An 18,444-nucleotide genomic window follows, 5' to 3' on the forward strand; every position below is an offset into this window, starting at 1 on the left:
AACTGATATCTATGTGGTATTGGTTAAAAATATAACAGAACTGACTGAGAATAATGAAAACGACAAAAACTAAGGAGAAGTATAAAAAAAACTTACCTGAAGTGAAGGCATAATGCTGTACATAAAAAGTCTTCGCAGTGGGAGGTAAAATTGCATCGTTCGAACTTATTATGAACTCCCTACAATATCGTCAATAAGCACAACAACAAACCTTCCGAGGGATTTCGGGTCATAATCAGAAACAATCGTCAAACTTTGGGATGTGAAAAATACGCTCGGGGAATTACATGTTTTTATCTATATCTCGCGATCAGCGCGCAGTCGCCATGTCAAATATCAACAGCTGGCATTAAAAAAATTTGTTTTAAAAATGTTACCAAGTGGGAGTGCCTCTTTAAAATTTAAATTTATTATTTGCTAAGGGCATTGATAAACAAATTATCACATATGCAACTTCAGGTTTACTACATTTATGGTTGAGTTTTATTACATTTATGGTAATAAGGGTAGCTCAAACCCCTAACTGGGACCGCCAACTGGGACTCCCAGTTGGCTTAACCCTTTCACCACCATGGTTTGTCCCAAATCCATTGTTTTCTATGGTAAAGTTGGACCTGTGTACAGGGAACTGGGGGTGAAAGGGTTAAAATGCACTCTGGGACCGGTCCCAGTTCACTTCTGGGACCGGTCCCAGTTCACTTCTTGGACCGGTCCCAGTTCACTTCTTGGACCGGTCCCAGAAGCGAATTGGGTCTGGTCCCAGTTGGCCTCTGGGACCGGTCCCAGTTGGCTTCCAGGACCAGTCCCAGTTGGCTTCAAAATTAACTCTAGGACCGCGGCCGCGGTCCTAGTTGGCCTCCGCGATCCAGGATCAGTTCCAGTACACTTCAGGGACACATCCAATTTGTAAACTGGGACCACTATGAAAAAACCCAGTTACTGGTACTTAATACTAAAAATCTGTTAATGTTTTCATCTTTTTACTCTGCCATAATCGTAGGTATACGCGACATTTAAGGTAGCGACTCGGGTTCATTGTCACTTATTTTCAATCCTCATTTTCACAAAGAAGACGTGGTCACACACCCGACATGTGGTACTTTTTCTATCTGCTGGGTCACCGAAGAGTTCAGAAAATTTGTTAGTTTTTTGAAAACAGTGCGCATACGGCTGTTTTTACTCAAAAACACGTGTTTTTTAGTTTTTGTACTTAAAAAAGTGTAAGTACAAATCTCCAACCGGCCTTGGTGATCTGTTTACGGCAATCGACGGCTGGGTATACTGAGCAAAAAACCATGTCCCGGATTTTTGAAATTCGCTTTTGTTTTCGCACAATGCGCCTTCAAAGTGTCAACTTAAAGTTTTTTGCATAAATTATCGGCTTTTGTTCACGTTTGTCAGGATATCTTCACTTCCAGGCCTTTTATCGGAAATCTGAGACACGTTCTTTCAGATATATTCATTCACTGTCCACAGGTGAAAAATCAGGCTAGTCTGTCCAGGCGCCGCCGACTTATACTTATTTGAATAATGTACGCACTGCCAAAAACGGGACTGAGAAAATCGGCGATTTGTGTAAACGACCTATGCGTCACAAATTGTGACCAAGAAGTCCGACTCGCGCACTATTTTCTGCGAATTTTCTTACACCAGGACTAAGTTGAAATATTTAGAGTCAGTTTTGGGAATTTTGAATATGTTTAGGATTGCAGATCGTGTGAAAATAGAAAGAAATTATACACTGAACTGGCAAATGCTTAGTGCCAGCAGTGGGTGGTATTTACACAACAAACACAGAGGGGTAATTAGCGATTTAATCCATTTTGGAACGTTTAACTAGCATATTAACTGTATACTGTTGTCTCAACGGTTACAATCTGGTTACCAGAGTTCACAGTCAAGACGAAGACGTCGAAACTTGCGTAAAAAGTCTATCCGATCGAGACTTATGTGCTGTCGTCGCGCGATTGCGTCGGGCATTCACTTGTTCTTGACTCAAGTTGTCTACTTCCTGTCTCGCGATCGGCAATTTATGCATGTTCTTTGTGAAAAGTGATTGTCAAGTTCATGTTAGCGCCGACACTGTGCGAACGGGACGTCACTTGCTAGTTTTCCTACCTCAAGATGAGACGAACACACGTAACTCTTGACAACATAAAATGTCTGTCGTATTTTCTTAGCTTTTGCACCGCACTGCAAACTTGTCGCCCTTCGTTACGACGGGAGAGATTGACTCGTGTTATTTTTTCAAACTTTATTTATATGTGTTCTTGTACCGATTTTATCAAACTAATAATAATCACGCCGTAGCGTAGAACAGTGCAGGCTGTCATCGACAGCGTGTTCCGAGAGACAGAGTATCGACTAGTCTACAGTGGAGTCACTCGACTTGCGAAATACCAGCGCACACATAATTATTTCGGAGATTTTTAGTTTTAATCAATCTTTCGATGACTGACCTCATATAGCAAAAATTGTTAGTTTCGGCACTTCTAGAAGTTGAGCCGGGTTTTTTCACGTTCCATGTTGAGGTCCAGCTAGCAGCTGTGGAGTTTGCGGGTAATAAGTTTAGACAACACGCACACAAGAATCATTTGTGAACCCTCGCAATTCACGTTTGACGTAATTTAATTTTTGGGTTATATTTAAAGAAAGAAAAGGCATGAAATAAAAAAAATATTCGCATTTCGTTTCGAAAAATTAGCAGATCGGTGAACTTGCTCTTGTGAATCTACATTATGTGTGTATGAACTCCTGCACTGGCTTGGGAAACTCCTTGACATAAATGTCGCGTGTTGTCGGGTACGGTGTTGTTCAAGGTTTCTCAGCAGACACGAAAAGACTGCACGATAGAAAACTCGAGTTTAAAAATATAAAAGAACACGATACTAACACCAAGCATGTACAGCAAGAGTGATAAAATTATCGCAACTAACAGAAGTTTCATCTCGCTCAGGCTAATTTTTGGACTCGGGTATGTATCGCATAGCCTAATATGTTCGAAAAGCAGCGTGTAAAATACTTTCAAAGTTGTTGAACTGAGCACGTCTCCGTTATCGTCTGCGTCCTCGGCCAAATCTGACTCTTCACTGCATTCTTGATTGTTATTGCGGGGAGTATGAGCCAAAGTCGGACTGTTTTACATTTAAATCGACCTTTGCGCAAGTTGCCGTCTTTTTCAGGCCCGCTTTTGTGGACCTCGCTTGCTTTTTCGACGGTACGGAGCGCGAGCGCGGCTTTGGTCAGCTCAACGTACCGATACATGCGGAGTTCAAAACGCTGAGCCTAACTTGAAGCTAGCGCATGCGCACTATACCGCAAAGCCTATACATAATCTCTGCGTGTTTATCAAAGATATCGTGGTCGGTAATCCGCGACCGTTAAGACAAAAGGGAAATAATGGCACGCGGTGTAGCTGATAGTTTGCCATTTTAGTAATATTTCAGGAATTTCCCGGTACGATGTGACCCAACACCTTTCCCCAAAAGAAAGACCACGTTTCAGTGGTTCGAAATTTGAAATAAAAAAAAAATTGCTAAAATTGACCTTTGAACCTGAGTCGCATCGTTAATGAGATCCCAACTATTAAAGGCCAAAGTAATTTAATTCTTTGTTTTGTCTGTGTGCACATACTGGGGTTTTTCTACTGCCAATGGTTTGAATAGGATTTTACTGAGCTTTCCTGTTTACAAAATTTCACATCTTGTGGTATAACTTATGATGATCACGATGAAAGGAAGTTTCTGATGATTTTTGTATAGACACTTATGTTGTTACATGGAAATAATCAAGAAAATATAAGGTGTGTTTTGATTTTCTTGTATGTGTTTTAGTACTGCCTTCCCGCTCATGTTTCGAAACATTTGAGTGGGCGCGCTAAACAAAGAATTTGATTACTTTGGCCTTACTGCGATGTACTCATTCTTAGAACTAGTAATATATATATAGTCCTGTGCTATGGTGTGTGTTGAAATCTTACTGCACGGATCACGTTGATAGAGAGACTGTGTACTGAATCAGATGAAAAAGGAGATGAAAATACCTGTGCAAGACTAGCAATTAACTCATCAAGGCTTTCATTACATTAAAAACAGTAAGCAAAACCTTTAACGAAAACCCGCTGTGTTTTAATAGAATTGCAATTCACTTGCAGTATATGACTGATATCTTAATTTGGACCTAGTTATATTTCTGAACAGATAGACACAAATAGGAGAGGGGCAACCATTAGTGCATGCATGTGCTGTTATAGCAGAATCATTTCATTGTTATGCGAGGAAAAAATAGACATCAATGAGGTGATAATAGTCCCATTACATTTTAAGACAAAGGGTTTGAATATACAAGTCAACAACATGCACTGCTTCAAAACTTCATTGACAGCTAGTAGCTATATGTAGTATATGCTGTCTCAGTGTTTTCTATTTCAGTCGGTATGTCTGTCATAGCTCTATGGAGCTACGAGTCCCAGAATTGAAATGAGACCTGACTGTCCTTGAATGAAACTGGGAGATGTTAGCTTTCCCACACAAAAAACATACATAATTTTCACAACAGTACAGAGAATATGAATAAAACAAGTGCATACAATTGCTACAAAAGGCTTATAGTGGGATGGGAAACTTCTTTCCCATTAATATTATGGTTTCGTCATTACAGCATGGAGGTACCTTACCGCCATGGTACAGTTCATTTGATACAAGTGTGTTTCCCCGCAATCATAATGGTCCCAGTTACGTCGAGCAAGTACGCTTCTGGGACTGGTCCCAGTTCGCTTTTGGGACCAGTCCTAGAGGCCAACTGGGACCGGTCCCAGTTCACTTCTGAGACCGGTCCCAGAAGTGAACTGGGACCGGTCCCAGAGTGCATTTTAAGCCAACTGGGAGTCCCAGTTGGCGGTCCCAGTTGGGGGTTTGAGCTACCCTTACATACCTCTAATTTGTTTATTACATTCATGGTTGTGGGTTGTTACATTAACCCTTTTCCCAGGGTTCTCCCCAGAGTTCCAAGAGTGCTGGACGGCTCATTAATATTCATGAGCATTAATATTCATGAATAACTGTAATATTTTATATGCTTGTATGTTTACTTTCTTAGAGCTTGATGTACAAATAATAACAGCCATTTCCACTGTACCTTCAAGGTAGTTTTTCAGTTTTGACTGAACAATACAGAAAGAAAAAAAATCTTTAGCAGTTGTAAAGGAATGTTTTGAAGCTTCTGAAAAATAATGTACCGTACCACTTTGTCATAATTTTCCTGTGCTCATATCATCCCTCACCACTATGAAGTTTGGATTACCATTGCACTATACCAGCATCCTATGTTTTTCAAATGAGCTAGGTGGTCTTGTTAATGCTCATGCGCAGACTTAGCAGACTTTAAACCAACAACTTAGGGGTTGACTAATCTGCCATAGTTTTGAAAGTTGAATTTATTGATGTCAAATTCGCTTCAATTGCTTCTTGATAGTCATTGTATAATGGGAAAATTAACAAACAGAGAGGCTTGTTGCCAGGGACTGGTAACTTTTGGCCTATTGACCTAAAAACTAAGTGAGTTTTCATTGATATTTAAAGATTGGATTCGTTGACACCAAAGTTTGCTTGTTACTTGTTACGCTAAAGTGTTTTATACCGAGAAAGACATTATCAGTATGCTTGATTTCCTCATTGACAACATATTTGTTGAATTTGGAGGACACATTTACCAACAGTGTATAGGAATTCCCACGGGCACTAACTGTGCTCCCTTACTTGCCGACTTATTTCTGTTCTCATACGAGGCAGACTTTATCCAGAACCTTATCAAGCAGAAAAAGGCCTCTGTAGCTCGTACTTTCAACCTTACATTTAGATACATAGACGATGTTATTTCATTGAATAACTCTGAATTAAGTAAATATCTCGCTATGATTTATCCTCCAGAATTGGAGATTAAAGAAACTACAGAAACAGCCTCTTCTGCTTCATATCTGGACATTTTACTTGAATTTGACTCTAATGGTCACCTTTCTACTAGGCTATATGACAAGAGAGATGATTTCAACTTTAGTATAATCAATTTTCCACACCTCATCAGTAATATTCCACTCTCACCTGCTTATGGGGTATACATTTCCCAGCTTATTTGATATGCAAGAGCATGCAGTTCATATGGTGATTTTGTAGAGAGACATGGCCATCTCTCTTACAAACTGTTAAATCAAGGTTACACCAGAGCAAGACTTGTCTCTACATTCAAACGCTTTTTTTGGCAGGTATCGCAAGCTGGTAGATAAATACAATATCTCTCTTCGACAAATGATCACTGATGGCATCGGTGACATGGGGCCTTAGTTAGTGACCACTACCTATCTGACTTACAGATTGATATATGGCGGGTGCCACATGTGGGGCAGGATGCGCTTACTATTTTCGAAACACCTGACATCACTTCTTGGTCTTTTGGCCAGAGGTCCATATATCTTTCTTTCATGAATTTGACTTTGTTTGTGTACCTTCTATTTACTGTCTGTTCTGTGCTGTTTTGTGTCTATGTTTACAACTATTGTCTTACAAATTTTGACCTAGTGTAATTGGATTATGGATTGGTATGATTGCGATTATTTCATTGAAGCATGCGCATGCACTATGCAGTCTTTCCACAATGCCACTCATTGAGTCTTAACTGAACACTGAAAAGTACGTTTTAGTAGAAGTCCTGTTTTTTGTGCTGATTTTTGCTACCGTAGTTCATTTGTATAGTGTTATAAACCTTGACACAAAGCAAAAAAACTTCAGTTTTTCTCCTTCTTTCGATCGTACGGAGATACTGTGTGACAGGAAAACCGTGTCTTGTTCATAGGGCAATGATCTTGTGAACGTATGTTCAACAGCTGAACAGCTTTTCATATGCAAAAATCAGCGTACAGTAATTAACCGGTGATATTGTTTAAATAGCATTTTATTGAAAGGCGTTCTATAGTACCATTGTTTTCGTCAACTCTTCATACAATTTTTTGGACTGCTTGACCTCAAAAGTGTCATAGACATTCATGCTGATTGTTCAAAGCATTGAACAGTAAGTGCCGGACGGTGACTTGTCAATGCTGGTCGGAAATTCTGAGTGCCGGACTGGCCCCGACCAGCGTTGGGAGAACCCTGTTTTCCTGCTGAGTGCCCTTGTCCATTATCCTGCCAAGTCAGTAGAAAACCGCCCCATAATATGTGCCTGCAAAGATTGGCTCTCCTGCATGTTATCCTGCCAGGCATTTTGGCAGAAACCGCCCATATTCAGGGTAGTTTTAGCCGTACTTATACATGTTAGACTTCGATAATTTCTACATGCACGTAGACAGGGGAAGGTGCTCAAGGGTTACTGCAGAAAAAGTTTGAGGTCACCAGCTTTGTTTGCCCCAGGGGGTGCGTCATTTTATTGCCGTTTCATGCTTAATTACTTTTACAGAAATAAGCTCCTTCACTAAGTTCAGTATTACGCACGTCTGCTAGGCACAAACATCACCTTGTCCGTACGTCTGTTAGTCAGAGACCCTGGGGGTCATGCTAGGGGTGTGGCAGCACCGACAAACCTGTCCTTTTTCCCCAGGGTAGGGGCAATTGAACACGTACCTTCAGCGACTTGGCAGTGTAGCACAAAAACTACGTTTTTGCCATTGTACTTACGACATGGCTGAGCCATTGAGGCACAGCTTCCACGTACGTGACAAACGTTCAAATTTACACATAACCAGTCCGGGTTATGTCCATAGAGAGGATATTACGATTGACCAATCAGCAAACCTGCCGCCGCCAACGTCATGAATAATTAACCATGCAATCCTTGGCTCGCAGATTGTAATGAGTTCGGAACTTTCGGCCAGATTTCACCCTTTATTTTTAGCACTAGGTAGTTTTTACCTTCTCGTGTCTATTTATAGACAGAGAAGGAGTATTAGAGTTGAAAAACCAGTTTGCTGGTGTCAACTACTTCCGTCTGTCAAGACTTCCGTCTGTCAAGATCCGTTGACGTCATGCCATTGTGATGGGTCATATCATAAACTGGTGGGGGTGTTCATGGTTCAGGTTGAGGTGCAAGAGAACGATTTTGAGCTGTGACAAAAATCAAAAGGGACTTAGCGGCACAGCTACAGTGTTAAGCCTTTCTCCTAGGTTCTTACTTGACTACGATCTATTACAGACTACTGAGCTGACGTTAGCAGTACTCACTTTGTGTTTGCTCACTCTGTGTGCGCTAGTGTTTGGTACTGAGTTGCGTGGATATCCCCTCATGGCCTCACGTGATATGGGCCTGTTGCATAATCTGCAGATGATCATATGCCTCTGAGTCTGAAAACGGTCATTGTGTAAGCCTGTCGGCATTTTCCTTGCATTTGTTCTCGTTAAATTTTGCAAAATATCGGCAACTACCTCAATATTTCAAGATAACTCTTTCTTCCCAATCGTTTCCTGGAGTTTCAGAGTCATATGAACGAAAATGAGTGAAAGTTTTAGACAGGAAAATCGGACGTCGGCCATGTTCAATGTTTACAGTACAATCAGAAGTTTATGTGGAGGAAATAACTAACGAACACTGTTCATGATGCCCGCCCTCTAGAGGCAGACCTTCCTATATGAAGTACCACATATGATGCTTGTGGAAAGCTTGACCACACAAACGAGCATTTTAACTTTTAGAAAATGACAAATTGAATAAGAAGGTATTCTGAAAATGTCAAATACTGAGGAAAAATGCGCAAATATTCAAAATAAACAGGTTAACTGACTGGTCAGCTATAAAAAACAATGAAAATGTTTATGATCAAAAGTTTTTGAGATGCGCACATTTTAACAAATACAGAAATTATTAATATTATAAATATAAGACCAAACTATTTTTTCAGGGATGGGACAGATTGGAAATGAGGGGTGAGAGACAAAGGCACTCCTATTGCTGCATGTGGATGCAGCCACACCATTTCATTTACAGCATACTTATTCACTGTGTTGTGTTCAAGTTCTATATTGTACTGACTGTCATACAAGGATAACATAAGCAAAGCAAATCAAATTAGAAAAGGATCAATGCTGTTGTGTGGATTTTGCTGAACATGGCTGATTTTAATATTTCGCCCTATATATTTGGTATCCAGCAAAGGCATATTTTGATGTAAAGTCAAAATTAACACTACATTGCGGGCAATATATGTTACCGTTTCTGCATGAACTTTCTTTTTTAAATTATAGTATAGTAGTACTCTGAACAGATTAACAATTATCGTGATGTCAACCCATAATTTTACATCACAAAGACTGTAATTCTGCCAATTTTTTTTATTTTTCAGTCATTTTATAAATTTTGCACTGAACAAGATGATTGAACAAATTGCAATGTTTGAATTTGTAAACTCAAAGAATAAAAATCCTTTGGTTACAGATTAAATTATTTTTTGAAAGAAATTTACTCTTAAACACTTTTAGCATATATTCTTTACACGGTCATGTATTTCAAGGAAAATATGCCTATTAAAACAGTAATTTCTTCATTTTCAATTTTTTTCAATACTATGACAATTATCAGCCATGAGGTTTTACAAACACAAGACCAGATAAGTGTTTTTCATCATTTCCACAGGACTCTTTGGAAAATCCATTAAAAACAGTTAAAAGTAACTTAAAATGATCACTTGGTATACATTTAATTTACAGATGCCAGGTTGTGTATTTCACATGCACTCGGGTCAGTAGGGAAGTGCGTCATTACTATTTTGGACTGTTAATTCTTATTTCTGAATTATTTAACTTTTTTTCCACATTGAACTATCTGAGTTTATACTGTAGCTTAGAATCTTTTGATTGATGCTCATCTTTTGGGTTCTTTGGGTCCATATCCCACCTCATGCCCATACATCATCAACTATTTACCAACAACTCCATGCCAACAACCAATTAACTGACCTGGCCACACATTAGAGAAGGTACTGCGTCATTGACGGTATTTTTAGATGTAGACGTTATGCACAATGTTCAGTATGGTCGAGATGGCGACTGACACTGGTGGTTATTACATCGAATATTACTTCTTTGGATGATTTTCCTGGCCAGGTACCGCTCCTAGAAATCAGGATTTGACCCTTGTAAATTTACAGCAAGTTTTTTGTCGCCAAATATCGCCTAATTTTGGTCAAATTTAATTTAACCTTTCCATCTGTAGCATGGAAAATGTTTCAAGCTTTGCAACGATGGGTCAACTGTTCTTGTCAATGATCGGAGCACGATGGAGCACGAATTTTTGATCACCATGCATTTCCCGGTCCGATTGACCCTTCGCTCAGAAAAACGCGTGCAGAATCAATCGCCGAGAAGTGAACCAGAAGCTGGTAAAGAGTACGAAAAATGTCCAATAACTCTTTGTCGAACATGGTCTAGGGTAAAGAAACTCAGAAAACTATTCCTGAGGAAATCCTTACAATTGTTAACACGGTAGAACGTCGCAACTTGACTCGACACCTCCGGGTAGCCAACATTCTCACTCGATCGGTCACGGTGGATCTGTCAGGTCAGATCGCGATCTCAGCATAACATTTCAAAGTGAACCCACTTAACCTTTAACCGTCATTACATATACAGTATGTGATTGGTTCTTGCCTTAACCTCATTACATATACGGTACGCCATTGGCTTTTCCCAACTATCCTCTATATGGACATAACCCGGACTGATAACTGCAATATATAATGAAACACGCGAGCATTTTCAGTTCATATCTGGTTATTAGAGTGATATGTCTAGAATACTGCAACAAATTTAATGAAACATGGTACAAATGTTAAGCACACACTTCTACATGTACAATAATGTACGAAGACACTTGGCAGTATCATGTTAATTTGCATATTTCATGACTATTCCTAATTAGTGGGCTATCTCCAGAAATACTGCTTTCAATTTTTAACAGGAGTCTGTCCTCGCTCTCAGAGGACCTGTTATCAAGTCAGCAATTAACTAGTGGGGACTTTGCTTTGGACATAAAAAAGAGGTTTGGTTGCTTGCATTGCCAACTGTTGTTGGGCTCTATTCCACACGCCAGAGCTAAAAAGCACAACATCAAAGTAAATAAATTACTTTACATGCATGAATGTCAAATTTCTTCTAATATTCTAATATTGCTTCTTAGTGGCCGTTTTGTTCCAATTTTTTGTTCCTTCTTTCATAAAATATAGCCATATCTAACTTTTTCAACAGTTGCAAGTTGCCAACCATTCCATACTTCAACGGATGGTGTATCAAAATTAGTTCAAATGCACTTGACTAAGAATATCACAAGCTAAGGTACATAGAAGCGTGTTAAATACCGTGTATACACTCAATCTGCCTTGCCACATGAAACCTAATGTGAGCAAAGTGTCATTGACGCTATTTTGTGCATTTGTCACAATTATTTAAATTTGATTTTCTTACATCTAGTTGCATCCCATGCTGCCAAGTCATATATGGAATCAATTGTTGAGTTGGGAGAAATTGCCAGTGAAACAAAAGCATCAAGACAGTATGGTGAGTTTTCAGAATTATGTACCTCTATCTGTCACTCTTTGTAACCTGTTTAACTTAAGGAAATCAATCATCATTTAGCCGGCAAGTACCAGAGACCTATAGATTGGCCTTAACCCATATGGAATCTCTCACCTATTTGAACCAAATTCTTTTAAGCCTGGCACACGGATAATACCAAGGGATTATGTCATTTGATGAAATGTACAATTTTGTATTTCAGGGGCAATTTTTCCCATGATTGGTCAAAAAACATGTTTCTTTAAAAAATTGCTTATCTGGTAGATGTGACATTTGGTATACAGTCAAAAGACATTTTTACTTCAGCCAATCCCCAATTTGCATATTTAATGAACTTTCCTATCTGAATTGACTTGACCAAAGTTGACAAAACTTGCTACATATATTGCAGATACCATGATAAAACATTATTGACAATCATTAAGCATTTTTACTTTAGCCAATTCCTAATTTACATGTTTAACCCTTTTCCTGCCGAGCGCCCCTGTCCATTATCCTGCCAAGTCGGTCAAAACCGGCCCCCTCTTCCGTGTCTACAGAAGATTGGCTCTCCTGCACGCTTTCCTGCCAGGCATTTGGCGGGAAAATACTGCATTTTCGGGGTACGATTACCGACCATATACGTGTTAGACTTCAAAAATTTTTGCATGCCCGTATAGAGGGGCAACCGCTCATGGGGTTGTGTCGAGAAAATAACGAGGTCATGGGCGTTGTTTGCCCCGGGGGACGTGCATTTTTATGCCCGTTTCTAGCTTACTTTTGCGGAAGTAAAGCTCGTTCGCCATCACGCATGTCCACGCCGCAGAAACATTCACCTCACTCGTGGGTTAGTAGAAGACCCAGGGGTTAGTGCTATGGTTGCGGCAGCACCCTCAAACCTGTCCTGTTCCCCTTGGGTTGTGCCACTTGGCCACGTACTTTGAACGACTTGGGAGAGTTGCACAGTGCAGTCGGCTTTGACCTAGTGTCAGCGACCTTGCTTCGCCATTGAAGGAAAGCGTGTATGTAGTTTCGCCAGTTCAGTGCACAGTTAGCTCATTAGTGTTACCGTTTCCTAACAGATTAGTTGTGCAGTTGTTAGTAAGGTGCAGTTTTGTACCACCTTAGCTCTGGACAGTGCAACTGCTCTATGCACTAACCCATACGACAGGTGGTTGGTACAACGTCTATGTCGCACAAGCACAGCCTCCGTTGGGCTGTGCCCCTCCCACGTGATACGACGCACGTTCATCCATTACTATAGCGTCCTTACGGATCTGCCAAAAACGAAAGTGGGGGTAAAAACAAAATGAACAAAAATATGCGATCATAGATAGTATTTTATTCAGGAATATTTACATAATGCCAAACAATAAATCTCGGAGTCTGTCTCGACGTCCGAGTGCCAGGTCCGTGTTACATAAATTACAATCCGGGTTATTGTACAAAATAATCCGTGTTTCAATTTACAATCAGCGGATCGTAAAGCACAAACAAACGGCACAACCGTGCTCAAAATTTGATCATGGTCCGTGTTAAATCAAAAGAATACAGTCAAGAAGAACACCACTGTAAGGAGAAGCTATCCCCGGTCCGTGTTATGAGTCTATTTACGTTGGGTTCTCTTGATGATGGGTGTCGTCAGGGATGTGTGAGTAGAGGTCTGCACGCCAACGCTCCTCTTACCTTGCACCATCATGCGATGATGAAACGCCGCAAAACACTCGCCCTCGTGAAGATGAACCCTGCACAGACTACATCCTTTGGACGTCTCAGACAGTCGTCCGCTGGCAGTGGTCTTACCCTCTCTGCTGCATACTTTACAGCATTTCTGCCGTCCCTCCAAACAGCTGACGATGTGCATCTGCTGATTTTGGGGATTTATGTAGGAGGCAAGAGAAACGGTGGCCTTGACCTCTCTCACACTGGGCTGCGATCGCCCACAATAACCTCCAATGAGCTGTTTCCCGACACGCAGATGAAACATCTTATGGATCAGCTTACAACTACCCTACCAGACAAATGTTTCTTTCCCTTATCCGCGGCTTTTCCGCAAGTTATTTACCAGTTTACCTCGAGCAAACAAAGGGTTTGTGTAATTTACACAACGAGTCCAGTGCAAGCTATTCGTTTCCGCTCAGCGAGTGCTATCACTCGTACTCGATAAGCGTGTTTTATGGCTTGATATCTACTTTTTACTGTTTGCGCCATCTATCGGTGAGATAGCATTAGCTGCGTCTGTTACATCATAGACCCTCGAGAAAGGTCTATGGTTACATGTCACGTCTGTTACATGTAAGTTATGTTCCAGCGACGGCCCGACGGGTCTGCTGCAAGCATATTTTTTTGCAGATAATTAAAGACATGTTCTGATGGTCTGACTTTGAAGTGAGTATTATTTTCGTTAGATGTGAATGCCTGGAGACCTTAGAATAAGGAAAACCGGTGTATATAGCCACCGGAATCGGGAGATTTAAACTTTGGTGGCGGCAAAATATGTCTCTACCTGTTTAAAAAATATGTCTCTACCTGTTTGACTGATTCCCATCGTGCATGGCAAATTCAAGTACTGGCTAGTATATTTCCCTCGAGGGTAATTTCAGCCCCTTGTCTGCATTGGTCGGAAACACAGTATTTGGAGTTTGTTAGTCAAGCACACATGGAGAATAGGAGTTTACATGTATGTGTGTGTTAGTTTGAACTTTGCCAGTGGAGATTATTGTCTTGTATTTGCCGTTTTAATTTGATTCCGGGCCGGCAACCTGGGACAGCCTGTTGCAGATCGCGTGTAATTTTCATGTGCGGAAAAAAAAAATCTGTCAAAGCACTGTGTGTGTAACTGTCACCGGCCCGGCTATCCCGCAAGCCCTGTTGCTTAGCCAGCAACAATTAACACACACAGCCCTACCATGGGATATGTGGAAGCTGAACTCTACATAAGGGTAAAACATGGACATTAAAAAAGACGTCCATGGCAAAGCTCCATGGTAAAACTTACCTAAGCACCTCATGATCTCCTCACCAGACTCAGAGATTCCGGCCGGCCGGCCTCGCAACATTGCAACCTGACCAACCTTTCACAATGTGCAGCGATCACAGTACGCACCACTGGCAAAATGAATGACAAACTAGTCTGTGTATGCACCAAGCCGACAAGCCCAATAGCAAACTTACCTCTTGGTTTGATTTCGCTGTTTACCTAACTTTTGTGTTAAATTAACGATGCATTAATTTACCAACTGAAGACTGATTTGGCCGTAGAGACGATTAGGCCACGGTCCCTCCCTGTGGAGGGACCGTGATTAGGCTGACCATACAGCTCAGAGGCCTCTGATTTGCATAGACAACACGTCCGCTGCTCCTGCAGAGTTGTACGCCGGAGAAGGTAACTGCCTAGCCCTGAGTACGATGTTGTGTGTTCCAGATATTTTACTAGTTAAATGGAAAACGTAAATGGAGTGATCAAGACATAAACTTTACTTGTAAACATGGTCACCGATAAGTTCATGTGGCGATGTACGGTGTTTATGCTTGAGGCCCGTTGCCCCTGCACAGTTGTACGCCGGAGAAGGTAACTGCTTAGCCCTGAGTACAATGCTGTGTGCTCCCGGCGTTATATAAAGCCGGAAACACACAGCATCGTACGCAGGGCTATGTCGCTGGTTGTGGTCACCTCGACCAACCCCCGGTACCCAATTAACTTCGACCTTGTCACACTTTTACAATTTTCAAAATATAATATAACTTCCTTGGGAGGATTGATGGTATTTTCATGAAAAAATATGCTTGCTTCAACTAAAAACGTTAGCACTTTGATAGGCAAAGTGCAGGCACCACGACAGCGCCTGTGCGTAATCAGTGAGGACATGGAGCTACTCTCCGGCCGTGGAAACTTCTTGCTGCTCGAGCCTGACGCTCATGGCAATTTATTTTGTGTTGAGGACGACGAAACAAGATACCTGCAACTAAAAATTATGATTTTCTTGTGCTTTAAAGGACGAGGGTCGAAGTAACCTCCACCTACGGTCTGTTTCTAACTCCATGCTGCATGCTGCACCCCAAGCTGGTATCTGTGAACGGCTATACTTGCTTTGTCAGAGGTCCGCAATACGCTGACCCTTGAACTCTGACAGCGACCTACTTATATTAACATCGAGTGCGACCGAAGCCGGCATGAGGTGTTTCATATATCAGTTTGAACAAGGCTTATTGAAGAGATTACATGATATTGAATAAACTTAAAACTCAATTGAAAAGCTGAACAAATTTATCACAGATTTGTTACAGATAAGAAAAGTCAAGAAGAGAAAAAAAGAAATTTGTGATGACTGCTCTGACATGTATGTGATGGCAGTCCATTTTGACACGATGTAGGTCGTGTTTGATTCAGTTTCTTTTCTCTTCAAGTATGCCTTAATGCACATTTTAACCATTGGAACTTAATGATAGTAATCAAAGGAACGAACTACCACAATTATTGGATTCGAGGGCAAGTGATTTTTCCCGGGCATTTGGAATTGAAAAGTCACATGACAAGTCCTTGAGTTTTAAAATAAACAAGATTGGAACCAATTTGGGATAATTGAATGGTGAAGTAATGTTTATGTAATCTACAAATGTAAGCTCATCTGCTTTTCTTTTTAAGTTGCACACTTGTTTTTATGAGTGATTCAGATTGTAATATCGCAACATTCAGCTATAGGGCACCTAACACGTTTGAGATATTGAAAAATATAAAGATCAAATTATCGCAAATTAGTTCCAATCGTTTTAATATATTTCGAAGCCCGTAAGCTAACTTGAGTACTGACCGAAAAATATTCAAAAGCACTAAGCACTTTTGCCGTCTGTCTTTAGGCGAACTTTTCGATAACCTAACCTTTAATTTTTGAGGTGAAAAAAGTCCCGACTTACACAGATCTTTTGAGTTTATCAGTGTCTTGTCCATTTTTTGGGATAGGAATACATCAAATGCTTGTCAATGTTTTTACGGTAAGTATATGGTTTTTATTACTTTTCTATGTCGGGGCACTGCGGTCACCATTTACGTAAGCTTATGTTTTGTTGGGAAATGATCTACTGAAAGCATTTCTGTTTTTCAGACGGTACATGTATGATGTTGATATAGAGACATGGACCTTACGTTTTGCAGTCTATCTTCCGACCTGATATCGAATGTATTTTATGCATTTGCAAACGGACCAATTTGTTTTCGATATCAGGAAAATTTGTTGATTTTTGTTGCCTTGTTCGCTATTAAAGTCACTTTCTCTAAATGTTACATCGTCGTATGGTCCTTTTATCGGGTTAAAGCTATTTTAGCGGTGAATGTATCGATACTTTACCAGCGATTTTCCCCCAGGCCCGTTCCCAAAACAGTCATATTATCCGAGCATGGTTGTATACCACCGATGTATATGTCACAACATGTATATCCGGTTGATTTAATTTCTGAGCAGAAAGTTTTAACCCCAAATTTCATTTCTTTAAAAATATTTAACATTAGGAGCTTCGTCGTACTATCTGCATACTGTGATTGGAGGTGCGCACTGAATAAAATCGATCTCTTGTTGATTATCCCGTGCTCATTCTGCTAGTTCTCCATTAAACTTAGAGGCAAAGAGAGTTTGCTTCGGGTAAGTTTCTTGCTTTGGTGTAAAAAATTTGCCCCACTTGGATATTCGGCAAAAATCCCCACGACTTTGCGATTGCACCAACCCCCTGATATATGCTTTTTCCCTGTTTTATAGTGAGGTGGCCAAACCTATCATCGCGAGAACTGTACTATCAACAACCGTGCCTAGACTGGACCGAGGGAGGATTTTATAATATTAGCTATGAAGAGATGTAAGGCAACGATACGCTTAGGAAAAGTGACAAACTAAGAGTAAAGTTTGGGGAAATCAACTCTGACCATAGCTAAAAAAAAGCAACTTGATAGTATTATACCCTATTGCAGAACTACCGGGTTCGCTGATTTATTACAGTTATCTTCGATCTGTCTTGTTTTCGCGACACTTATACCTCAACTCGGATGGGAGAGTGGTCGAAGTTGCTTTTGCCTTTGGGTAAATTTATCAGTGACGCAGTCCTTCATGTTTTGTTTTGTTTTTGTTCTTTTGCTTTGTTTGGCGAAAACTGTGTGTTCTGACTGGCACTTGCGTGATCGAATGGTGTACGTATTTGCACTGTTATATACCTGAGGCCTTTTACCGTACAAATAAGTGGATGTTATGAGCACCAGTGTGCCCGCTAAGCCAATTTGACGCGTCATGGCGCACAGCAAATCCACCTGACGCACTGAAATTACAAGAAATCTGACGCGTCACTGACGCAGCTGTAAAAAGCCTGCCAATTACTAGAATGCTAAGCAGATTCATAATTTTCACAGATAACAGGTTTCCTTGTAGTTTTTGGGCGAAAAAGTAGCTGAATATGTCATTTCTATAAGTGTCTGCAGTGATACTACGTGCCGATTGTACACTTGTCTTGCCGATCGATCGATGGGGAAGGAGGCAGCCATTGTTGTTTTCATTGTCTTCTCACTGACTCACACGAGAATACCAGGAATCGAGAAAGACACACTACCATAGAGGGCGCTACACTTACAACTACTGACTTTTATTTATAACCATTTTCATGCATGCGGTGACGCACACCAAGTCAAGTTTTCTTCAGTTTGACTCAAAAAAAATTTTTTTCACCTCCCCTTAGAGGGCACACTGATGAGCATTTCTCTTTGGGATTGGAGTGAATTATAAGACATGCTTGTCAACGCCTTTTAGTATTTGCGAGTACATGGTTTGTGTTATTTTCTATGCCAGGACAACTTGGCGTTACTATTCATTTATGATATCATATCTTACTGGAAAGAAGTGAGTGAAATTCCCCCATTATATTCCCCTGCTCAAAACTT

The 18,444-nt window shown here is 40.6% G+C and overlaps 2 protein-coding genes across 7 annotated transcripts in view; both read left to right on the forward strand.

Moving 5' to 3' along the window:
* Positions 1-18,444, forward strand: part of LOC139152194 (uncharacterized) — a 460,524-nt gene that overhangs the window by 90,798 nt on the left and 351,282 nt on the right. The window lies entirely within an intron of this gene.
* LOC139152196 (BAR/IMD domain-containing adapter protein 2-like) overlaps positions 1-18,444 on the forward strand; it is a 296,941-nt gene that overhangs the window by 9,196 nt on the left and 269,301 nt on the right. For all 6 annotated transcript variants that reach the window (XM_070725337.1, XM_070725334.1, XM_070725332.1 and 3 more), the window contains exon 3: positions 11,445-11,531. In XM_070725337.1, the coding sequence (XP_070581438.1) occupies positions 11,445-11,531 (87 nt within the window). The remainder of the gene's footprint in view (positions 1-11,444; positions 11,532-18,444) is intronic.

This window comes from Ptychodera flava, chromosome 15, assembly GCF_041260155.1.
Source record: "Ptychodera flava strain L36383 chromosome 15, AS_Pfla_20210202, whole genome shotgun sequence".
Lineage (NCBI taxonomy): Eukaryota > Metazoa > Hemichordata > Enteropneusta > Ptychoderidae > Ptychodera > Ptychodera flava.